At 44.6% G+C, this 26,278-nt stretch overlaps 1 protein-coding gene across 10 annotated transcripts in view; it reads right to left on the minus strand.

Moving 5' to 3' along the window:
• GALNT11 (polypeptide N-acetylgalactosaminyltransferase 11) overlaps window positions 1-25,551 on the minus strand; it is a 105,663-nt gene extending 80,112 nt beyond the window's left edge. For 6 of the 10 annotated variants that reach the window (XR_012157629.1, XR_012157630.1, XM_073334612.1 and 3 more), the window contains exon 1: window positions 25,415-25,522. Coding sequence is in view for 1 of the 10 variants with exons in the window: in XM_073334613.1 (XP_073190714.1) it covers window positions 25,415-25,466 (52 nt within the window). In the remaining 9 variants the exon portion in view is untranslated. Of the gene's footprint in view, window positions 1-10,124; window positions 10,871-23,006; window positions 23,353-24,756; window positions 25,096-25,414 lie in introns of those variants that run through there. The other 4 variants (XM_073334613.1, XM_073334609.1, XM_073334610.1 and 1 more) reach the window with 4 other exon arrangements.
• Window positions 25,552-26,278: the final 727 nt, after the last annotated feature.

Consider the following 26,278-nt stretch of genomic DNA (forward strand, 5'->3'; position numbering starts at 1 on the left):
CAACTGTTATCAAAACTGAACACCACAGCACTGAGAATGGTGGAGGGAACTGAAATAGACGGTACTGGTGACTGCGTTTTATTTACAGTTGACATGAGAATTAGTTAAACTCAAAAAGTGTATCCTGTCAAAATTAGGGTCCAAGAAATCACATAATACCCAAAATGGAAAACTGGCCCTGAGAAATTTATTGATTAGGTGTTTCTGGCAGCTATCAGGTAGATTTACTGGTTTGTGTTGAGGGATGGGAGGAGAAAGGTAATTAAGGACTCCTTCTAACGTAGAGTTAACCAGAAAAATCTGGAATGGTCTTTCAGAGTTAAACTTGATCTAAACCAATAAACCAAGATACCCAATTCTTTCTACAGCTATAAATGTAGATATCATCCACTTGTTTTTTTGGGTGGGGCTACAGGTGAGGTTGGGGTTGGGTCTATTTTCAAGTGTCCATGGGTTTTAAAGAAGTAAGATTTGTCAAAGGATCAGAAATCACCAAAAAAACCTCTTCAGCTGAATCTGGCAAAGAACAAATCAGAATAAGAGATAGCATCTACAACCTCTTCCAAACGCTTTATGAATACTGATTATCCCTTACAACATCTCTGTGAGGTAGATAGAAATTATTCCCTTGTTACAAATGGAAAACTAATAGAGATTAAGCCTATGGTCATGCTCCCACTGAAGTTTATAGCAAAAATCCCACTGCCTTCAAAAGTGTAATATTGGGCCCCAAGTGACTTGGCTAACACCACAAAGCATCACAGTTAATCAAACTCAGGAGTTCCTCAGGTCAGACCATGCCACTCCTTCATTTGTTAAAATTCTTCGAACAAAAAATATTTGCCTGTTATTCTTACTAGGTGAAATTCATCCCTGTGCGAATGAAGCACTATGAAGCACTTAAGCCCAATGACTTAAGTGGGATTTAAATGGAGCCTAAGTCTTGTGCTGGCCCTCTGCACACAGGTGTAATGCACACATTGTCAATCAGCAAAAAGAAAAGGAGTACTTGTGGCACCTTAGAGACTAACAAATTTATTAGAGCATACGCTTTCGTGAGCTACAGCTCACTTCATCAGATGCATACAGTGGAAAATACAGTGGGGAAATTTTATATACACAGAGAACATGAAACAATGGCGTTACCGTACACACTGTAACGAGAGTGATCACGTAAGGTGAGCTATTACCAGCAGGAAAGGAAAAAAAAAAAACCACCACCTTTCATAGAATCATAGAATATTAGGGTTGGAAGGGACCTCAGGAGGTCATCTAGTCCAAACCCCTGCTCAAGGCAGGACCAATCCCCAACTAAATCATCCCAGCCAGGGCTCTGTCAAGCCTGACCTTAAAAACTTCTAAGGAAGGAGATTCTACCACCTCCCTAGGTAATGCATTCCAGTGTTTCACCACCCTCCTAGTGAAAAAGTTTTTCCTAATATCCAACCTAGACCTCCCCCACTGCAACTTGAGACCATTACTCCTTGTCCTTTCCTCTTCTACCACTGAGAATAGTCTAGAACCATCCTCTTTGGAACCACCTCTCAGGTAGTTGAAAGCAGCTATCAAATCCCCCCTCATTCTTCTCTTCTGCAGACTAAACAATCCCAGTTCCCTCAGCCTCTCCTCATAAGTCATGTGTTTCAGTCCCCTAATCATTTTTGTTGCCCTTCGCTGGACTCTCTCCAATTTATCCACATCCTTTGTAGTGATAATCAAGGTGGGCCATTTGCAGCAGTTGACAATTGTCAATAAGGAACCTTCTCCAATGCTCTAAAAAGGAATGCTGCTGCTGAGCTGTTCCTTTAGAGTCATGAAAGTAGCCAGACACTAAACAAAAGTTTGGGATTTCTGAATCATTTCTTCACCCATTCTAGCTGGCTTAGTACTTTAACTACACCATGGCTTCAAAGCATCTGCCTCAAATCTCCCACTCCCTGTGCTAATGAAGGTCAAGGATGTTCCCAAGGTGAATCTAAACTCAGAGAAGCATGGGAGGTTGCCAAGGAGCAAAAAGATTAGATGAACAGCTACAGCCTCTCACGACAACAGTATTTCTTGCTGACTGATCTGTAGACTGTTCAAGCTCATCTGCACTACAGGAAGATCTGTGCACTAGCCAGTTTTTCTGCATGTGGGCAGTGGAATGAGGTCTGTTTTAAGACTTTATCTAGCCTAAAAAACTGCTCTCTAGCAAACATTAGAGCTGTTTCCTCACTGGCAACAAAAAGGCACCATCCTAACACAGCCCCACCACACACACACAAAACACTGGCTGATCTAGTTCTTCTTTGCAGCACAGATATGCCCTTTCTGACCATTGCAGAGAAGACCAGTAATCACTCTAACAGAGAATGAGCATTTTATTTCACTGACATCTAAAAGGAATCAGGGCTTCAATTAGGAGGGAAGGAAATAAGTTATTGCCACAGTGAAGAGAACCTCATGGCCCCCCAGCAGGAAAGCATTTGTCCAGAGGCTAGCATGGTGAGAGAAAGCAGACCTGCCAGGTACTATATCACATGAATACAAATTTAATATGCAACATTCCACCTGTTCCTTGTTGAGATGTAGTTGTCCCTCTCCCCCTCAATCCCACTGGTTTATGCCATGTTGTACACGACATATGAAGTATGAAATATAACATTTAAAACAAATCATGGATTCACTAAGATCCAGAAGAGCAGATCCTTTCAATAACTTGCTATTTAACCAAAACATTCAGTGACATCTTGGCAGAAAGTGTAGAAGGACTATTTATTTTCCTTAAGTTCCCATTTCTGTGGCAATATTTTGTTTGGGATTTGGGGAGGGGGTTACCCTGTCTTTACAAACAACACACAACTATAAAAGCTCATCAGGCCTATTAATGAATCTTAATTGCAAGCAGAGCATCTTGAGCTGGAACACTCAGGCCTTGTCTATACTTGGGATTTCAACCAACCAGTCAGCCAGCCACTGGGATACCTGCACCTGTGCAAATAAAACAAACAGCTATAAAAGCTACAGTGCAGCTTACCTGGGTTTCAAGCAAGAGAAGGCTACTCAGGTGCACACTACCAGAGAGAAGTGAGGTCTGTGACTGAAAGGAGGCACTAGGTTGGGACTCCTGGCCAAAACCTGTCCCTCTCAATTTCCTCTTCTCCCCCTGCATCCTCTTTAATTGTAGTCTGTGATGGAGTGTATACTGAGAGCTTCATTAACCCACTGATTGTACCTGGAGGGTGGACCATTCCTAATTAAAGATGAAACTCAGCTGGGACGGAACTGGATGATGCCATAAAGGCAGGAAGCCTGAAGCAGAAGATGGTTACAAGAAGAGAAAGAAGAACTTTATAACTGCTCTCTTAACAGAGAAACAGGAAGGAGCAGGAGTGGACACACAGAGGGTTGTGATGGAACTGGCCAGAGCTGGGATACCTTGCTGGGCAGATGGCTTGTACGGGGCCCTGAGGTAAAGGGGAAGAACCAGCTCACCCAGGGAAAGGCTGAACACAGAGTAGGAAAGCGTTCCTGGAGTAGCAGGGTAGGAGCTGCAGGCAGAAGGACCCGAGGAGTAGAACAGTGGAAGGAGTCTGCTTGTAAGAGCCCTGACAGAGGCTTGCAGTGGATTAGGAACACAGCCAAGGGCAGGAACCAGACCTCCAGGGAGAAGCCTTGGGAGGCATTGCTCACTACAAGAGCCCAGAAAGAAGCTAAGGAGAAGGCCTGACAAAAAGAGTAATGACAGGAAGAAGTCCAGGGAGGCAGCAGCAGCAAGAAGTCTAATGGAGCACACCTTGCCTGTTCATTACAGGACTGGAATCCAGAGAGGAAGGAGGGTCTGGGTTCCCCTACCAGCCATTAGAAAAAGTGGTATGAAAACCTCTCTGATGTAAGTTGATATGGATTTTTGAAAGGCTTTAGGCAGAGAGAGTAAGGACCATGGGGCCCAGAGTGAGGGGCCAAAAACTGATGATAGATTGTTGGACTTCTTTCGGAGAAACAAAGTCCAAGACATGAGGAGTGGAAATATAGCATGACCTGATTAGAGATGCAAGAGGCGGCAGACCAGCACAGAACCAGAGTAATTAACCACTGGAACATTTTACCAAGGGTCATAGTTAAGGTTACGTTTTAGTCACGGGTATTTTTAATAAAAGTCATGGACAGGTCATGGGCCATAAACAAAAATTCACGGGCCCGTGACCTGCCCATGACTTTTACTAAAAATACCTACCATGACTAAAACTTGGGCGGGAGTGCTCTGGGGGGGTGGTCCGGGGGCACTGCAAGTGCTGGAGGGAGGGGCCAGCCTGCAGCACGGGACCCCCCCACTTGTGATGAGGGGCCGTGCCACAGGCCCCCCACCGGTGCTGGGGGAGAGGGAGGAGGGGCCGTGCTGCGGTGGTGCTGGGGGGGGGGTCCTGGGCTGCAGCGCAGAACCCCTGCTGGTGCTGGGGGAGAGGGGGTCAGGACCTCCACTGGTGCTGGGAGGTTGGCAGGGCTCCCTACCCAACTCTGCATCCCTGCAGCTCCTAGGCAGGGGCCAGAGCAGGGGCTGAGCCCCCTCCTACACACCCAGACTGCTACTGCTGGGCACTGCAAATTCATGGAGGTCAGGAAAAGTCACGGAATCCACAACTTCTGTGACAGACTCGCAGCCTTAGTCATAGTGGATTCTCCATCACTGAAAATTTTTAAATCAAAATAAAAAACTGCTCTAAAAATTTGGGGGAGTTCAATGGCCTGTGTCATAAATGAGGTCAAACTACATGATCACAATGGTCCCTTCTGGCCTTGGAGTCTATGAACTGTCAACAGACCACACTAGTGAAAAAAGAGCTGCTACACCACACCCCACCACAAGGAAGCAAATGCTATACCTAAGGCCAGCCACAAGGGGGTGTCCCAGCAGGGAGTCAACTCTTCTGTACGGTCCCAGTCCCAGCTCATAACAGGAACATGGCATGAAATCTAGAAGCAGCTTTGGCCGGACAATGAGGCCAGCAGGGAAGTGAGAGAGGCAGGGAGCTGAGGAGACTCACCTGGAAAGTCTCTCACCTTAGAATTTTCAACTCCCCTCCAAGACCCAAGAACACTAAAAGATCAACCACCAAGACAACATATTAAGGAGTTGGCAGATACCTTCCTCCAAGACCTAGCTCTCCAGATGCCAGCACAGAAAGAATCCTGCTTTGCCCCACCTTTCTCTCTCTCTCTCACACACACACACCCAAGTGCAACCACATCAACCCATACACAAGGGTATTCCAGTGGCTCCTCATTCATTTCAGGCTCCAGTTCAAAGTTCTTTTTTAAAATCCTCCATGGGTTTGTTTCAGTTGATTTCATAGACCTGGGGGGGGGAGGGCAATGCACAGCTTATGCCTGACGTCATTTGGCCCACAGTCTTTATCTACTCCACTCCCTGCTCATCTAGCATAGCACGGGCTTCTTCCCTCTCTATGCACAATATAGTTACTTTCTGCAGGAGCTTTTCCCTTCCATCTCTCTTCACTTCTCTAGGTCTGACACGTTACAGCGTTAGGGTGGAAATTGATTTTAAGAGTTCACTGATCAGATTGATGGATACATCCCTTCAGCTGTGTGTGTATGGAATGTAATACATGCAATGTCACTCCTTTGTGGTGCATGACATCTTAGGTGTCCAAGGAAATACCCCTCCTCATCCAGCTGACCTCCCCAAACAGGATTCTGAAGCTCAGGCATTACGTTGTTCTGAGCCAACAAGCTGCTTGTGAGTCCAGAAGACGTAAAGAAGGATTTGTCTCTCAGATTACTTACTGTTCTTGCCCCAAGGCATTACCAGCCTTGTCAGCATACAAGGCAGGCTGCATTGAGAACGTGGCTGTTGAACATTTAAGGTCAGTGCAGGACACTGGTAAACAAGTGATAGTAAAATTCCAGATCACAAAATTTAACACAACTTGAGCAGTTAATGGCCCAGAAGTTTAGATAGCTAGATATTAATGCTAGCACAGCTAGTACGCTCACATAGTTAAAGCCTAACCACTTAATGTAAAGAAGCACAAGGCCATTAACTAGGCAATACATTTAATTGACACTATGTTCTCACTACACAGCTTTTAGTAACATGGCTGTCTTGTTACAGCCATGCCGCTAAAAGTCACACAGTGTAGCCGCTGTTTGTCGGTTCTCCTGCTGACAAAAAACTTCGACCCGCAACGAGTGGTGTTTGCGTTGTCGGCAGGAGAGCGCTCCTGCCAACAACGCACTGTTCACACTGGCACTTATCATGGCAAAACTTGTCTTTCGGGGGGGAAAGAGGAGGAGACAGGGTGGAGACAGGGTAACGCCGCTGAAAGACAAAAGTTTTGTCGTTCAAGTGCCAGTGTAGACACAACCTTAGTGAGGAGAACCAGGGATCATCTATGCCAGTGCTTCTCAAGCTATCTGATATGGGGGGACCGGCAATTTTTTTTTTCCAGTGTGCGCGCAGACCGGCAGCCGATGGCTCGCAGACCAGCACCAGTCCACGGACCACCACTTTGAGTAGCACTGATCTATGCTACAAATATAAACAATGAGGCAGAACCCAACTGCCCCCACGTTGGCCAGTATGAAGACATGATTCAAGCATAGTTCTATTTCCTCAGTGGTTCAGGAGCCAAATGAGCGATCAACATTACCCAAACGGGCCACACTGGTGTGAATTCATTGTTTCATTTACTATAGTACCATTCATATTTAAACAGTATGACAAGGGAATATTTAGTTTTTATATATGTATATTATTCTCATAGCAAATAAGTTAATAACTTAATACAAGTTGATACTTAATTGGTTAATAACATAGTAAAAGCATCCTGATTGGTTAATAATTAAATCGAAGAGCCACAGGAAACACATTAAAGAGCCACTTGCAGCTCACAAGCCGCAGTCTGAGTATCACTGGTGTAAACAGTATCTTAACCAAGTGCAAGTTCAGAGATGCAGTAAAGATGCCATCTGGAATACATAAATCCATGCTTGAAACATGTCAGGGAAAACTGTTCCATAATAAGGTGCCCTAAGGGTTGTACCAGTATAGCATAGCCTGAGCATGATGCTGCCGTAATATTTTTCCCTATCATTACTAAAGGATATAGGTGCCAACACATGAATGCTCAAAAGAACCTTAAATACTCAATTAACCCTATTTTCTTCCAGAAGATGTATATACTGGAAGAACAATCAGAATGAACACAAGACAAAAAAAACCCTAGCATTTTTTCCTCATATACAACATAAAATTCAGAATAAATATTAATTTGTACCTATAACACCTTTCAGTCAAGAATCTCAAAAGACTTTTAAAATATTAATTAAGCCTCAACATCCTGTGCAGAAGGCAAGCCGTATTATTTATCATTTGCACTGCTGTAGTGTCTATGCAGTGTTTTCTCAAATGCGGCCACCACGGCCTTTTCTTCCGGCCACAGCCATCTGGGCTTTGGGGGCGGGAGGGTGTCACGGGACACAAAGCAGTGGCCCCTCTCGCAGGGCTGCCAGCAGCAGTTGGGCCCTACCCCCTCTCCGAGACACAAATGCTGGAGGTGCAGGCAACTGGTGAATTCCCCACTTTCCGGGGGGGGTAGGGGAGACAGGCTTTGGCCACAGGGCTTTGGGCTCCGTCCACACAGTGGCAGGCTCTGGTTCCAGGCTCCAGCCCCAGGCTCACCACCCCTGCCATCAGCACTGAGCCCCGCTGCCTCCCTGCCCACCTCCCCATCCAGGGCTTAATCTGTCCCAGGGCTTGCTGGGGCTGAATAGGTCTGCTGTGAAAAGTGATATTAGCAAACATACAAATATCACTTTTCACAGCAGAAGACTTACCAGATAGCAAGTCTTAGGAGAAATAAAAAAAGTACAACCAAAAAAGCAAAAGAAAAAACAACAAAAGACAAGAACATGCAAAATGCCTTATTTGTGTTTCTATTCTGTTTAGGTCCAGTAAAGAATAGAGACAACTGTAAATTATTTTTACTACCGAGTCTGAAAAAACCCTACATAAATACATTACAATGATTTGGATATGTATGTGTGCATATTTATTTGTTTTTTCTAAAGTTAATTAAGTATTTTAGGAAAAATTGTCAGTGCGGCCACCAGTAAGAGTTAAAAAAGAAAAGGAGGACTTGTGGCACCTTAGAGACTTACAAATGTATATGGGCATAAGCTTTCGTGGGCTAAAACCCACTTCATCAGATGCATGCAGTGGAAAATACAGTAGGAAGATATGGTGGCCATACTCTGAGGCCACCAAAAAGTTTGTTGTGAGAATCCCTGGTCTAGGGACCACAGTCACAGACCAGGACCCCACTTTGCTAAGCACTGTACAAACGCATAAGAAAAGGCTGTCTCTGTGACAAGCTTACTATCAATTTTGCAAATAGGGAAACCACACCACAGATTTAAGATTGACTAGCTCCTTGAAATCTAGCCACTGGGGGGAGGGGGGCAGGTAAAAGTAGTTTAGAGCACTATTTTGAGCATTTAAAATCAAATATTGTTTTTAAAAAAATTTCCCCCCTCTCACTGCTGTGTACAGAGACCCCACTAACTGCCCACTACTTGACATGAGATCTGAATCAATCGTCAAAACATTACTCAGACAATGATAATTCACATGTAACCAAACAGCTTAGCATTGGCCATTCCCCACAGCAAGTAACTGATACAGCTTAAAGGTTAAATGCTGAATTGACGCATTAGCCTTTAATCTTTTTAGTAAAACACTATAAATAAAGAGACTGCATTTCACAATACTGTATTTTGGCTTACAGTAAGGGATGGTTAGCTGATCTTTAACTAGTCACTGCTTAAATGCCAACATGCATTTATTTGGATTAGCCTCAAACATTTAGTAAACATTCTTCATCACTTAATGTTTAATCACTGTGCCCTGAGGTTCTGTCAGAGGTCAGCTTGACCTCACATTGTTGAAATACAAGTCAGAATTATTTGAGAAAAATCTTAACACAGCTTTCAAGTTCTCCAAGTAGAGCTTTCCTTAGAAAACCACCATCGCCACCAATTCTCCTGTAAAGTTGCCTTTGTACTGTATCTGTTTTAAGTGAAGAAACAAGACAGATCTTTAAAAAGAAAAGGAGTACTTGTGGCAGCTTAGAGACTAACAAATTTATTTGATCATAAGCTGTAGCTCACAAAAATAAATAAATTTGTTAGTCTCTAAGGTGCCACAAGTACTCCTTTTCTTTTTGCGGATACAGACTAACACGGCTGCTACTCTGAAGACAGATCTTTGTGTATCCTTAGTGCTTAATCAGTAAATTACTAAAAAGTTGCCAAGACAGTATTACTGTAGTTTTCTGTGGGAGGAATGTGATATCTCTGCAAGTTCTTATATAGCAGGGATTCTCAAACTGGGGATCGGGACGCCTCAGTGGGTCGCAAGGTCATTACATGGGGGGGGTCGCAAGCTGTCAGCCTCCACCCCAAACCCCCCTTTGCATCCAGTATTTATAATGGAGTTAAATATATTTTTAGAAGTGTTTTTAATTCATAAGGGTGGTCGCACCCAGAGGCTTGCTACGTGAAAGGGGTCACCAGTACAAAAGTTTGAGAACTACTGTTCTATAGGGTCCTGGCTAAAACTTTTAAGACATGTCACTTTATCTTCTTGGATTTTTATATTCTAAATTTGTTAGTAATTTCCTAGCTTCTAATGTTTGTGCTTAGGTGGTAGCAAATACGTTCAAAAAAAGTAGTTTTTCCCCTATTTCCAACCTCCCCAATTTTATCATCTCCATGAATTTTTCAACCAAACAGTACTAACAGCATATTGAACAGGAGTCATATAGCGGGGGGGCCAGAGGGGGTAGAGAAATATTGCTACTCCCCCAATCCACTCATGACACCAAAATGAAGATAAAAAGGAGTGCTTATGGTACCTTAGAGACTAACAAATTTATCAGAGCATAAGCTTTCATGAGCTACAGCTCACTTCATCAGATGTCACTCACAGCAAATTGTGTATTTTATGATGAGGGCTCTCTTCTCCACGCTTTAATAGGATGTTGTGTTAGCAGTGTTGACAATATAAATTAGCTTCATTAGGCTTCACACTTAATACAGTAAGATGAAAAAATCGTTCATACCTCTGAGACCTATTGGTTCAGGTTGCCTGCAGACTCCAGTAGGCTCCAGTTTATATTGAATTCACATTGTGAAGGTTTTCTTTGCAGCACAAAGGCTAGACACACATTTTTAAATGAAAGCTTAAGATTCTAGAGCACAAGAAACTGGTAATCAAGAACCAACCCAATCTGACTCCTTAATAATCAATTTCCACTGGCTCATTTACAGTACAAAATGACATCCACTCATCAGTATGACTTACTGAGGAGGCTTTTCTTACATTTGTCAAATGTGGGGTCTACTGCAGTTTAATTACTGCCATTATAGAAGAGAAGGCAGACTACTGTACATTGTGAATTAGATGGCTATTTTGTGACATGCAGTAGGTATGCAGTAACAACTCTTACATAGTGCTTTTCATCAGGGCATTTCGAAGTTCTTAACATAGCAAGTATCATTGTCCCCAATTTACAGCTAGGGGAACTGAGCTGGAAATCATTCAATGTTCAACACGTGCAGGAGCTAATAATCAGCTGTGAATAGTTTAGAAGAGGGCTCTAAAATAACTCTAAAGGATAAAGACACCCACTTCCACACAACAAGAGTGCCCCAAAGCCTGCCATTCAGTATGTGAACACAACTCTTCTTCACTTAGATCGGGGTGGGCAAACTACGGCCCGGAGCCGCAACCGGCCCTTCAAATGTTTTAATCTGGCCCTCAAGCTCCTGCCAGGGAGCAGGGTCGAAGGCCTGATCCGCATGACTCCTGGAAGCAGCAGCATGTTCCCTCTCTGGCTCCTACGTGTAGGGGCAGCCAGGGGGCTCTACACACTGTCCCCGCCCCAAGCACTGCCCCTGCAGCTCCCACTGGCCAGCAAACCAGGCCAATGGGAACTGAGAGGGCCACAGCTGCAGACGGGGCAGTGCACAGAATCGCCTGACCATACTTCCGCATAGGAGCCAGAGGGGGGACATGCCGCTACTTCCAGGAGCTGCTTGAGGTAAGCGCCACCCGGAGCCTGCACCCCAACCCCTTGTCCCAGCCCTGATCCCACTCCCACCCTCCGAACCCCTCGGTCTCGCCCTCCTACACCCTATAGCCCTCACCCCCCCATCTGCACCTCAATCCCCTGCCCCAGCCCAGTGCCCCCTCCCACATCCTGAACTCCTCATTTCTGGCCCCACCCCAGAACTCGCACCCCCAGCCGGAGCCCTCACCCCCTCCCACACCCCAACCCCCAGTTTTGTGAGCATTCATGGCCTACCATAACATTTCCATAGCCGAATATGGCCCTCAGACCAAAAAGTTTGCCCACCCCTAATTTAGATGATGTATATCTAGAAAAAGCAGATTTGAAAGGCCTGGAAAATAACGTATGACCTTATTTGCAGAGATGCTGAGCACCTGGAGCTCCCACTGTAGCCAATGACAGCTGCTGATACCCATCTTCCAACACCTGAAGTAGATTATATGTATTAATAATACTCCATCTTTTTTCAGTCAGATGCTCTCAAAGCACTCTACAGATATCAATCAACTTAGCATCACAACAGATATTAACCTCCTTTACACATAGGGAAATGGGCATTGAGATTTGCTGCCTGATTTTTAGACATGCTGAGCACCTGTACCTCTCTGTGAAGAGCTATCCTTCTTGAAGTCAATGAGAGCTGCAGATACTCAGATCCTCTAAAAACCCATGTTGTCTTGCCTAAGGTCACACAAATCTCCGGGAGAGTCAGGAACAGAACCCAGATTCCCCAACTCTCAATCTAACGCTGTTACCACAAAACTATCCTTCCACTAAAAATAACTGGCTATATCCCACTAATAGACAATGTACACAAAACTTAACTTAGAAACTCTAAATGAAATGTGTTGCATGAATAATACCATAAACATTCACCTGCTTAAACTATTTGGGATTTTCCCAAGCTGTTCTACCATTGTAAATGTTCTACCGATGTAAATGGTTCACTTAGAAAGAACATACAGTGTTTTACACTTTGGACTTGAAGCAAACCTCAAGATACCTTTCTATGCACTATAGCAATCTTTGATTTTATACACTATATACTGCAATGTCATCCCAGGAATATCATGTTGAATTTGAGGAAATCCTAAAGCTTCATTAGGTAATTGTGGTAATAATAAAGCTTTAAATTAGATGGACTTTCACAACAGGGTAAACAAATTACTGGCAAACTACATTTTTCTGAAATGTTTTTCTCCATCTACTTCCAGTTTCCAATTTCAAAGTACTTCTATAATGAACTCAAATTTTCATCTCTCTCTCCTCAAAGCATCCCACATCTTTGCCAACAAAATGCTGCAGTTTTCTTACTAGGAAAGCATACCCATAAATATCCCTCCTCTCTGATGAGAAACTACTTACTCCATGGTCCCATCATGTTAGCACAGGTCCAAGCAACTAGAATTTAGATGCAAAAAGCAGCTATAAGAGTTTGGAAGGAAAATAAATCTCCTAAGACCCAAAGTCTCATGTTAATAAGCTATGTAACAGAACAGCATAGTCCCATTTTAGGTATAATCGGCGGTGCAACCTTATGTCAAGCAGATTATCATAGCCCAGTTCATGATTAGAGAACACAAACACTTACGTACTGGAAACGTCAGCTTATAAAAATCCTAAAATGGTTACGCTGAGCAAATAAAGTGGTGCTCGCTCGTTGGATGTATATAGTTGTGCTGCACAGTCCTCCTCCCATCATACCTACATACCCAGTACCCTATATCTCTGGGCTGCTCTTACCTAGCCCTCTAACAAATGTGCCATGCCACAGAACAGGGGTGGTCAACCTGTGGCTCCAGAGCCACATGCGGCTCCTTGTATAGGCACCGACTCCGGGGCTGGAGCTACAGGCGCCAACTTTCCAATGTGCCGGGGAGTGCTCACTGCTCAACCCCCGGCTCTGCCACAAGCCCTGCCCCCACTCCACCTCTTCCCACTCCCTCCCCTGAGCCTGCCATGCTTTTTTCCCCCTCCCCCCTCTCCTCCGGAGCCGCCTGCATGCCACGAAACAGTTGATTGGGAGGTGTGGGGAGGGAGGGGGAACAGGAGGTGCTGGGAGTGGGGTGGGGGGGGCAGGGAGCTGATGTGGGGCTACTGACCTGCTACTGTGGCTCTTTGGCAATGTACATTAGTAAATTCTGGCTCCTTCTCAGGCTCAGGCTGGCCACCCCTGCCATAGAATTACTTCACAGGCAGGTACTTCTAGCCATCCAGAGCATAAACACTGCATGCCTTTCATGGTGTCCTGATGATTTCCTCTTCCTTTCTAACGCTAATAGATATTTCTCTTTCTATCAATAAGGGCATTCTCTTTTCTTCAACAGCAGAGCCAGCTCTGGGACAAGCCATAAAGTTCATGTGCTAGCTCCCAAGAAAGGTGTAGGGATTTAGTAATACAGGTCATGATTGGTGTTCTGTGACTCTGCCTCTCTCCTCCTCCTCCTTCATACACAGCTGTAAGTACTGTGAGATTAAAGGTTTCAGAGTAGCAGCCGTGTTAGTCTGTATTCGCAAAAAGAAAAGGAGTACTTGTGGCACCTTAGAGACTAACAAATTTATTTGAGCATAAGCTTTCGTGAGCTACAACTCACTTCATTGGATGCATTCAGTGGAAAATACAGTGAGGAGATTTATATACACACAGAACATGAAAAAATGGGTGTTATCATACACACTCTAAGGAGAGTGATCACTTAAGATGAGCTATTACCAGCAGGAGAGCAGGGGCAGGGGAGGAGAAAACTTTTTGTAGTGATAATCAAGGTGGGCCATTTCCAGCAGTTAACAAGAATATCTGAGGAACGGGGGGGGGGGGGGAGCAATAAACATAGGGAAATAGTTTTACTTTGTGTAATGACCCATCCACTCCCAGTCTCTATTCAAGCCTAAGGTAATTGTATCCAGTTTGCAAATTAATTCCAATTCAGCAGTCTCTCGTTGGAGTCTGTTTTTGAAGTCTTTTTGTTGTAATATTGCGACTTTTAGGTCTGTAATCGAGTGACCAGAGAGATTGACGTGTTCTCCGACTGGTTTATGAATGTTATAATTCTTGACGTCTGATTTGTGTCCATTTATTCTTTTACGCAGAGACTGTCCAGTTTGACCAATGTACATGGCAGAGGGGCATTGCTGGCACATGATGGCATAAATCACATTGGCAGATGCGCAGGTGAACGAGCCTCTGATAGTGTGGCTGATGTGATTAGGCCCTATGATGGTGTCCCCTGAATAGATATGTGGACACAGTTGGCAACGGGCTTTGTTGCAAGGATAGGTTCCTGGGTTAGTGGTTCTGTTGTGTGGTGTATGGTTGCTGGTGAGTATTTACTTCAGGTTGGGGGGCTGTCTGTAGCCAAGGACTGGCCTGTCTCCCAAGATTTGTTTCTTCACTTCAGCAGGTGGGTACTGTAGTTGTAAGAATGCTTGATAGAGATCTTGTAGGTGTTTGTAAGAATGCTCCAACCCCTCAGACAGAGACAAACACCTACAAGATCTCTATCAAAGCCTGTAGATACAGCCACAAAAGAAAACTAAATAAAATTATCCTACTGTTTTATATGTAAGACACATTCTGAATAATGAACTGAAGAAATGAGTCTCACCTTTTCCCCAGCAGAGCCTGCACTAGAGAAGCAAAGCAAGGTTACATGGTGAAAATAAGTTTGCTGCAGTTACGGTCAAATCCAGTTGGTGTCTTCATTCTCAGTGAACCATAAAACACTGAGCCTAAAACTTAACACTTTCCTACTGAGTGCCGCTCACAAGTTCTAACTGAGAATGCATCCGATGAAGTGAGCTGTAGCTCACGAAAGCTTATGCTCAAATAAATTGGTTAGTCTCTAAGGTGCCACAAGTACTCCTTTTCTTTTTGTGAATACAGACTAACACGGCTGCTACTCTGATAACTGAGAACTGTGGCAACAAATACAAATCTCTCTGTAACAGGCTAAATTGGATGAAATCTTAGGAAACGAATGCAGCAAAACTAATTCTTATTTGGCTGCATATCCTGCCCCAGAGATCACTACTAGATTTTTCTTTTTTAACTGATGTATGAGCTGTATGCTTGGCAGTAAGCGATCACAAGACCTTGCAGTCCTGATTACTACAGAAGTGTAAATACTAGCTATGCATAGTATTACTAAGGCATCCACCTCCACAGTCTCTCTCCACTATATATTATGGTGGGAGTGGTAGTACCACAATAGTTAAGATGGTATAAGAGTTTCCATTCTAACCACCTCTTTGCTCCTCCATGTTCAAATTGTAATTTTATTCATCTTTCACTTTTGGGGCTTGTCTTCTGCTTGAAGTTGGTCTTTTTTAATTGAGCAAATATGGTTTCGCTCTTTTTTCCCCCTCTACCGTAAGGAAAGTAGAAAAGACATTTTCCCATTATAAACAATAAAAATGTTGAAACTTCTTTTGAACAGCCCTCCTGCCAAAATAGTTGGAAGATAAGCACTGAAATTTGGCAGCAAAACAGAGTTCACTGAGCAGAAACACTTTTGAGTGGCCAGTGAGTTCTAAGCCATTAAATACTGAGCGCACACAATACATTTTGCTCAGGTACCATGCAAACGTGACCAATTAACGTTCCAATCCTGCAATGAGCTTAATGAGGGCCGAGGAGTCCACTTGTGTGGAACTGTTTGCAGGAGTAGAGCCTTGTTGTGTAGGGGAACTCACATTTAAAGTGCGTATGGACTGAGACAAAGATTTGGCAGGAGCACCTTGTATAAGGGCCAAAGGTAAAGGAGGGCTTTTCTGATGTACCTTATGAGCTCTGTAGTTACGGAGGGTAACAGCAGCCTCCCTCACGCAGACCTCCTAAAGAGGCATGACAATCTTTCCTAATAGTTTTGATCATGGAAAGGACATGCTGTTGGCCTCTTTTTTTTTTTTTTGCAAGCCAGCAGAAGCTCAGCCAGTCATGAAGAGTTAAATTTTTTAGGTGTTTTCTTTTTTCATTTTAATATCTGGGAGATCCCATACAACTACATACATTAGAACTGTTAAGTTGGCAAAGTGAAGTGGTCATATGTCAGGAATGCCAGAATTAAGGCTGCATACACGACCTCTGCCCAGACTCCACCCACTGATTTCAGTGCAAAATGGCTGTGCAGTCTGCCTCTATGACTGAATTTGGTCAACCTGGAAGTACATGTATGTTTTATTGATTTGTTTTGAAAGGCCTCTGAAAAAGCTGATAGACCACCCCCTGTGCTTGGACAGTAAAGGCAGTGGTTCAAATTCAGACTTTTCATGAGTAAGTGCAACTCCACTGGAAAAGGACCTGCTTATACCAAGTATGAATCTGGCCCAATACACAGGTTAAACCATGATCTGAACACAATATTCTGATACAGTGTATATAGAAGCATCCCCCTCCCACAACAGCACCTTCATTGGTAACTACAGTAACTCCCCACCTAACGTCCTCTCGCTTAACATCGTTTCGATCTTATGTCCCTGCTCAACTACAGAACATGCTCCATTTAAAGTTGTGCAATGCTTCGCTATACCTGCATTTGGCTGCCCGCTTTGTCCACAGCTGACAGCCCCCATATCAGCTCCCCTATGCCCCCCCCCCCCGTGCCTTCTGCCCGCAGACCCCACGGATCAGCGCCTTCCCCCTCCTCCTGCCTGTGGCAATCAGCTGGCTTGCGGCATTCAGGAGGCAGGGGGAGCCTGGACACCGTGTCCTCGCCCCTCCCCCCTGAACGCCACAAGCCAGCTGATTGCCACGGGCAGGAGGCGGGGAGGGAGGGGGAGAGGAGCGAGGATGTGGAGTAAAGGGGGAGGAGGGGGAGAAGAAGAGGGGGGTTAAGGGTGGGGGTTTGGAGGAAGGGGGTGGAGTGGCCAGGCCAAGGGTTGAGCCCCCCGCCCCTGGTGCTTGCAGAGTAGGGGAAGCTACCGCTGCTGCTGCGCGATGTGCATCTCCTAGCCTACGGCACCTTCAGCCTCCTTTCCTGCCTCATTGTCTCCAGTGCCAGTGGGCTGTACCTGTGTGGGGTAAGGTGGGGGCACCTCCCAACAGTAGTACAGTACGGCAAAAAAAATTTCCCTGGAACCTAACCCCTCCCCCCCCATTTACATTCATTCTTATGGGGAAATTGGATTCGCTTAACATAGTTTCACTTAAAGTCGCATTTTTCAGGAACATAACTACAATATTAAGCGAGGAGTTACCGTACCTTATTTCTATTAACCTTGCTCCACTTTGGCATTGTCCTTTTATAGGAACTTCTTTCCTGGGACTGGCTCTTTAATTTGGCAAAGTCAAGGAGCTACAGACCTAGAGTAGCCATTTTATACCTCCTTGCTGCATCTCTCTCCCCCCGAAACTGTTGTTCCCAAATACAGTTCTATTTTTCCTGCTTTTTATATTTTGTATTATCGTAGTGCCTCCTGATCAGATGGCACAGTCTGACAATTCTCATGAATATATTCCAGTTTCAATTTATTTGTTTTGGGTGTAATGTTTGTTACTAAAATACCTAGAACAAGAGCCATAAACCATTCAAAAAACAAGCTTAAGAAACAGTTAAAGCAAATGTTTTACTTTATGGACCTGGAGCCAATCTGCATCTCTGTGATACCACTGATTTCAAAGTTTCAGCATAGAGCTGAAGAGAATACTCTTGATATTAGGGCCACAGGGAACAGTTGATACATGTGGCTTTCACTTTTTAACATAAGAAACTTTCATTCTATGTGCTGAAACTAAAAATATTGGTCGAATTATGCCTAAACCCCTCTTTCCTTTCAGTCAATTTCCTCCAATGGAAATTTTGAAATGATTTCTATTTACAGAAATCTCTTGAATCACACCCACTTTCTCAATAATGCCTACAGAAACCACCATCATCTGTAGAAGAATACTGGAATATAAACTGACTTACTTCAGCTTCATGTTCTTTCCCCTTCACGCTGATATAGCAGAACGATGATTCGAGCGCTAGCTTGAAATGTGGGAGAACCAGGTTCAATTTCTTTCTCAGCCCCAGACTTCCTGCGTGACCTTGGGCAAGTCATTTAGGGGTAGATCAGCAAGGTGGGAATCCACAAAGGTATGCAAGCATCTAAACCCCAGACGTAAGTGCCTTAACCCTCAGGTTTAGGCACCTAAGTCCCAGTTTTGTCTCCACTGTATCCACTGAACCCTGTAAGTGTCTAAACTCACTTAGCATCTACATTTTCAGACTAAAAATTCCTTAGGTATCTATGTTTCTGCCTCTGGGCATTGCACATTGTTGCTTCACTCTTATCTCCTGCCTAAGTCTTGGAGGGATTCACAAACCAGGGAAAGACAGGCATTTGTCCACCTAAGCTGTATGCGGGGCCTGATCCAGGAGGCATGCTCAGACGACAGCTACCAGACGGAGTTCCATTCAAAATCCAGCCAGAGAAGGAGCATGTGGTGATGGTAGCAGTGCCATCACCCATCTTATAACTACTAGCCCAGTGGTTAGAACTCTCACCTGGGATATGAGAGACCAAGATTCAGTTCCCTCTTCCTCTCTCCTCCTCTGACAGAGAAGGGGGTGTCTCCCACCTTTCAGGAGGTTGCTCTGACCACTGGGCTATGGGATATTTTGATGTGGGGCTTCCACAAACTCTCCTGTTGAAGCTGTTGTGCTCTGAATAAATAATGAAACAGTGGTTGAAACAGGGGGGGCTGGGTTCGGGGTCTCCTACCTCCTAGGTCAGTTCCCCAATGACTGGACCAGAGAGAGTTATTCTCTCTCTCTGGCCCAATGACTGTTCCACTGTGGACAAATACTTACAATCATTAGTCCAGGGAAGAGAAGTAATGGGGGATGGAAGGGGTATGATTGTGAAATCCTTAATCAGGCAAAAGTTCTTTTGAAATAAAGAGTTAGAGTATTGCCAAAGTAAAGAGTAGGAAATCCGGTCCATAGGCTTGGGGTAGACAATGATGGAGACAATTGATCTCTGTGATAAACTGCGACAACTCCCTATCTTTATAGAAAAAACTACAAACTGTATCTGAAATTAGTGACACGCTGTCCCAGAACTGTGCCTACAAAACACTCTCAGAAAGGATGGGTCTGTTCATGTAATGTTAGTGAAAATCCTTTCCAGGATTGCATCAAATGCAATCTTTAGTAACACACACCTGATCTATGCTTAAAGGTTTTCCCAGCATAGTTATGGGGGGAGGGGGAGGTGGAAAAATCACACCCTTAACTAACACAGCTATGCGGACAAAATACCTACTGTAGATGCAGTTTAACAGCAAACAAGTGCTTTTACCAGTATGGCTTTATTTTGTTCAAAGAACAAAAGAACTCGTTAGTACAAACTGCATCCCTACTATGAGGCTTTGCTCACAGCTATTCCAGCAAACCCCTTCTACTGTAGGCAACACCACAGAAAGCAAGTTCATTGACAAATAAGCGAGCAGGTTTGGTTACCCAGCAGGACAGGAAGAGCCCATAAGAATTGGACACAATTAGGCTTTAGCAGTTGGCAAGCTAGCCATAAGCAAATACTGAGATGGAGAGACTTTTTCCTCTGTTCTTGAACTTCAAATGTAAATGTCATTAGCTTTTGCCATACAGACTGCATTTTATACTTTTGAGAAGGAGGTATTGTTTCTAGTATTTAGTCACCTTTTAGGCTTAAGCAATATCTGATTTAGGCCTTGTCTGTACAAGAAAATCTACACTGATTTAACAAAGTCAAGTTTACAGATTGTTCAAGTTCAACCATGGAAAACCTCCATGTAAATGCACTTAAACCATTTTGACCCTCACATAAACCAGTTTCACTTTCATCAATTAACTGATGCAAGCTAAGTTGACTCAAGAACATTTAATGCCAGGGCTCCCTCCCCACTCTGAACTCTAGGGTACAGATGTGGGGACCCACATGAAAGACCCCCTAAGCTTATTTCTACCAGCTTAGGTTAAAACTTCCCCAAGGCACAAATTCTTTGCCCTTGGAGGGTACGCTGCCACCACCAAGTGATTTAACAAAGAATCAGGGAAAGGACCACTTGGAGTTCCTATTCCCCCAAAATATCCCCCCAAGCCCTTACACCCCCTTTCCTGGGGAGGCTTGAGAATAATATCCTAACCAATTGGTTACAAAGTGATCACAGACCCAAACCCCTAGGTTTTAGGACAATAGAGAAAATCAGTCAGGTTCTTAAAAGAAGGATTTTATTTAAAAAAAAAAAAAAAAAGGTAAAAATCACCTCTGTAAAATCAGGATGGAAAATAACTTTACAGGGTAACAAAAGATTCAAAAACACAGCAGAACTTCCTCTAGGCTTAGTTTCAAAGTTACAAAAAATAGGAATAAGCCTCCCTCCTGCAAAGGAAAAATTCACAAGCAGAACAAAAGAATCTAACACACCTTGCCTGGCTTTTACTTACAATTTTTGTAATATGAAAGACTTTTAGGATGGTTTATAGGAGGAGTTTTCTGACCTGATGCTTCTCTGCTTCCCAAGAGAACACATAAAACAAAGCCTTTCCACCACCCCACACCACCCAAGATTTGAAAGTATCTTCTTTCCCCATTGGTCCTTCTGGGCAGGTGCCAACCAGGTTATTTGAGCTTCTTATCCCCTTACAAAGTAAGGAGGAATTCTAGGCTACCCTTAGCTGTATGGTTATGACAAGGGTTTTGCACTGATTTAACTAAATCAACTTTATTACAGCAGTTCAGCTTCTCAAATAGACGTGGTCTTAGTCTCAAAGCAGAAGACAATCCAGCACAGCACCCAAACAGGTTAAGCTTTGATCTCAAACATCTCTACCAATACAAAATAGATAGTTTTCCACCCATCCCCCAAGGTTGAGCATCTAGATCTTGGAAGTAGGGGCTCCACCCTCAATCCCTATCAGTCTCAGGGTGTTTAATTGTTTTTCAAGCCTTGATTTTAACGTATTTACGGTGATGTAGATGTGTTGTGCAAGATACACAATGCTTGGTATGTTCGCCCAGATGTTATGGATATCTCATCCTATTGTATGTAACGAAGAGGACAAGCAGAGCAAACTGTAGCTTGCCTACATTTGGGATTTTTTTTAAGCCAGCATACCTATACCACCACAAACCCTGAATGTAGATACTCTCCAGTGGTGGAAAGCAGGACTCATAACAGTGCACCTTATTCCAGTTTCAAACCAGGGTCAATCACACCAGAGCAGTACATCCAGACTGAAGGCTTATATTGGAGAAGCTGCACCATTGCAGAAATCCTTAACCCAGGCAAACAATCTGTCACATCAGAAGGAACTGAGGTACAGTGCAACAGAATATTCTTATGCAAACATTTAAATCAATACTGCAGTTCATGCACATTAGGCAGTGTATTAAGCTGCATGTTTATTACACCTCCAAGTCTTTATGAGTCAGGTTATAGGGGAATAAAGCTTGTATCTTTGTCAAATGTACCTGAAGTCAGTTCTAGACTTATATTGCAAGTACACTGATTTTCTAAAAGTGATCTTTATTTTGTTGTAGTGGAATAGTTTGTACATAATTTACAAGCGAAGTATTAAGAAAAATAGTTACTCAATTTATACTGATCGTCAAGAGAAACAGCATGCCAAGGCATTATAGCAAGCAGCATCTACCGAGTCCTTGAACTATTGCACCAGGAGAGCCAGCCACATTTTTTACATATGTCACTAAAAGTCAGTTATTGAACCAAATTCTCTCTGCTAACGGGGCTTTGTACAGATAAAAAGTTGCAGCACCAGCTGCACTTTTTCTCCGAGCGCTCACCACATGTTAAAAGGGCGGTCTTAATGATTCTTGTTTAAATGCAGTTTGTCTTTATCCATTTCTGAAGTCCTTTAACAGAAGATGAAGCTTCAAGTGAATACAGCTACATACAGCTCTTAAATCGGCTCACCACATCAATAAAAACTGATTGAGGAAGTAAAACACAGGTGTTTATACTTGTACTTGCAAAAATATACCTACATACTTGTCCCCATACAGCATGCAAAAAATGGTTTCAACGCAGCGTTTCTCAAGGACGATGGCGTGATATTTATTCTTACTCAAGTTGATTAGTTTAATGATACTTAATCTCTTGTTATTCAAACAGGCAGGAGATGTTTATTCTCTAGTGTGTTCTGGAAAGATGGTAAACTCAGTAACCAGTCCATCCTTTAGCAATACCTTTCCACACTTGATTTTGCTTCTTCAGCTCCTGACTTCCCCTTCACATTTCCTTCTTCATTAATCAGTACAGTGATCACATTGCTAGACTCAGCCCTGCCAGTTGCTTAGGCTTTGCCATCTTTAGTTGCATTACCTTAGCATTCAAACTAATAAAAAATGGTTCCCTTTATGTCCTTTTCAACCATTTTGTACCTATCCCTCTTCCACAGAGTGCTCTGCATTTTCCACCAGAACATATTGTTTAATAACTTCTAAATTTCTTATTCACTATATGTTAATCAATTTGTTTGCATATGCTCCAGATAGAATGTTCCTTTATCTTTAAATACCAGTAGGTATGCACTCTAATACAATCTTTGCTGCTCTACTGCACAGTATGTTCAGGCAAATTTTTTAAGTACTGTACTAGTAACCTACCTTTCCATTTCCACCCCACCATGTTGTCTCCACTGGAGTAGCTTGATATTTCACCTACTCTAATTTTACATCATCATGAAATTTGTTACCAAGGTCTCTATTTTACATGTACTTTATAACCACTGGCACAACACACCTGATCAAGAATTCTTTGGACTGTTATTCCTAAGTACAAGAGAACTATCTTTGCAGAGACAACCAATCAAAACTTTTAGATAATGGAGCCAGGCAACAGGCTCTGGAGTTTTCAGTCGGGATTCCTGGATACTGTGTACACACCTCATAGCCTGCTACTCAGCTTCCTCAGTTGAGAGACAGATGAAGAGCTTATTAAAGATGTAGTCTTGGTTTCTTTCCCTCTCCTGCTGTTGAAGAGCTCATGAGCTTAAATCTGTAGCTGAAAGGAAGGCTAGGAAGAAGGAATGCCGGTCTTCTAAACCAGTTACACTTGGAGAGTCCAACTGGTTGATTATTAAAACCCCTCAGGACCTTAATGCTGTTCTACTATAAGGTCTAGGAAGTTTAACACTTGTTGGCTATTTCACTTATGCAGGCTGATGGGAGCAGAGAATTCCAAACCGCAGTCTGCAATGAGCTGACTCTACTTTCCAACACCTGAATTTCAGCAGACAACAAACAAGTTACTTTCCTAATATTAGTTTTCTATATCAGTAGTTGCTGTAGGAGCCAAAGGAAGGTTATGTGTTCACAAATCAGAGGGAAATTGGCTGCACAGTCAGGACTAAAAGGGACGTGGGTGCATCTCTATTAAGATGTGGTCCACATTAAGAAAAAGTTAGAGAACCTCTAGAGTAGAGCATATTCAGAAGCAGTCCACGCAAGTGACATATTTACTATTTCTGAATAAGCGAAAGATTCCAGTGATTTGATGCTAAACTAAAATGAACTTTCCAGAAATGTAACAGCAAATACTAGCCTAGAAGAGGGCTATTGAGCCTGTGACCTGCATAATTACAGCATTCATGAAATCTCTTAACATGATATCACAATTGTGACCCAGAAATCAACACCCTGACCATAAGGGAAAGTGGACAAAGCACAGATTGTTTACAAAGAGCTAACAGAGCCAAGTCATGTAAAATTATTTTTGGAACAATGGGAGCTGTTCTCCGTACAGTACTACAGCTGATCACCTAAAGATCAGGGTGCCATTTATAGAGATGCTATTGAAGGCAATGGCACTGGTTTTTTAATAGTCTCAACCACAGTTTTAGCCACCTAAGCAGGAGCTGAAAGGCGGCAGCTATTTGGAACAGTAGCCTGTGAATGCAGTCTGTGCTTCCAGTGCCAGATGCACAGCAGGCCAGCCCCACTGTGCTGCCCAGAAAGTAACAGCTGGCAGTAGAGAGCTTTTGGTTGTTCTGTCAACCACAAGTTTGTGGAGGGAAGTCTTTCCACCTTGCAAATGCAGACTAAGGATCTGCACTAGACCACATAGGGACTGTTAGTCTCAAGTTGCTTCTGGTATTTGAGCAATCTTCCTCTTTATGAACTAAAAACAATTTGCAAGATGCCCAGTTGAAGGGCTGGACCCCAGCCATGTAAAATAACCACTTATTTGTGAAGCAGGGAGAGACACTTCAGTGCTGAGCGCTATACAATGGAAGCCACAGAAAATGCAAAAGAGAAGAGATTAAGAATAAACTCCCTGGTTGGGAAGTTATGGCAGGTTTAGATACAGGGTTTTTTTTTGAGAAGTAGGAAGGAAGAGAATGCCTAGCTCCTCCTTGCAAGGGAATCCACGCAGGCACTGGCAGCAGCAGAGTAAGACTATAAACATACAGAGAACTAGTTTTAAAGACTTGTAATTATACAATTTCCACCCTAGCCTACCCACAGAGAGTCTGGTTGATACCTGCTGCTCACGGAGACGTATGCAGAGATAAGAAAAAGGTCATGCTGTCATCCATCTCACCCAGTAAAACTCAAGCTAGCCTAAGGATTGTCTTCTTAGGAAAGTTTTCACCAGATATAGCAGTATTATTTAAATGTACATCCTAAAGCTCACCCAGTTCAGCACTGTGGACTTCCAATTTAGAAGGGGAGGCAGAGTAGAGCCACAGAGGCATTTGTTCATTGGGCAGGTACATGCACTGAGGCTGCATATTGCACTTCTCTATTCCATGCTTCTCATCTGTCCCTCATAATGACAGAGCTGCCTAATTTCAAACCCCAGTTCTCCTCTGACACTGATGTTCAGGTCCAAGGGGCAGCTGACCTTGAGAAATCCTCTAGCCAACGACTGGCAGCAGCCCTTCCGAGGGGAGGGGAAGAGAAACACCCCGTCGGTTCCAGCAGAACCTGTTTCCACTGCACCAAGTGTCAGGTTCTGATGGCTCCAAACCCACCCGCCCTTGCGTGTGAAAAGCCCGCGGCCCATCCCCCAGCCTTGTCTTCCTGAATCTGCAGGCAGCCGGACTCCTGGCCCCGGCCGGGCTGCCCAAGGAGGCGTTTCTGAGCCCGGGAGGGGGGGAGGGGTTCCCCCGACCACCCAGCAGGAGCAGAGCGGGTGCGCGGCCACCGCCCTTGCTCAGGGGAAGGGGGGACCGAGGGGCGAGCCCCGCTGCCTGCGCCTCCCCGCCAGGCTGGCAGCTCCGGACGACGGCGCCGCCCCCGCCCCGCTTCTGGCCAGGGGGCTCCAGCCCCGCGCGCCCGCCCGCACTCACCCCCACTCCGGCAGCCCGGGCCCGCCAGTTTGCGGCACTCGGACGGCGGCATCTCGCGCGCGCCCGGCCCCGGCGCCTGAAGCTGCCTGTGAGCCGCACCGACAGACTAGCCCGGGCTCGCGACGCGCGGCGGCGCTTGCGCCATGTGACCGCCCCTCCCCATCACGTGACGCGCGCGTGCCACCCGCCGGCCATGACACGAGAGGCAAAGCCGCTGGGGGCAGAGGGGGCGGGGCTTGTCCCTGTTGTGCGCCCTGGGGCGCTTCCTCACCAGCCTATTCTCCCTGGGCTCTGGGAGGCAGCGGGGGAGGAGAGATTCCCCTACGGACAGCAGGGTGTGACAAGGCACCGGCACCCTTTGGGGGCTCCGCACCCACCCCAGAGCGGGGCCCCATGGTGCTCTGGGCTGCACAGACTCACAGGACTAGCAAGAATCTCAAGCATGAGCCCCACGTTACAGATGGGGGAACTGAGGCACAGAGAGAGACCACGTGATTTAGGAAGGGGTGACAGAGCTGGGAACTGAACCCAAGTCTCCAAATCCCAGTCCAGGGCCTTAGCCTCAAAACCATCCGCCTCCCCCAGGAGAAGAGGAAGCAGGGGGTGTTCCCTCTCTCTCTGGGTTATGACCTGCCCTCTGCTGCAGGGAGAGAAGGAGCCTGAGCTCCTGCGGCTCTATTGTGATGAGTCAACTTAGAATAATAGAATATCAGAGTTGGAAGGGACCTCAGGAGATCATCTAGTCCAACCCCCTGCTTAAAGCAGATACAATCCCCAGTTTTTTTTGCCCCAGATCCCTAAATGGCCCCCTCAAGGATTGAACTCACAACCCTGGCTTTAGCAGGCCGATGCTCAAACCACTGA

The sequence above is a fragment of the Lepidochelys kempii genome, chromosome 2 (assembly GCF_965140265.1).
Source record: "Lepidochelys kempii isolate rLepKem1 chromosome 2, rLepKem1.hap2, whole genome shotgun sequence".
Classification (NCBI taxonomy): domain Eukaryota; kingdom Metazoa; phylum Chordata; order Testudines; family Cheloniidae; genus Lepidochelys; species Lepidochelys kempii.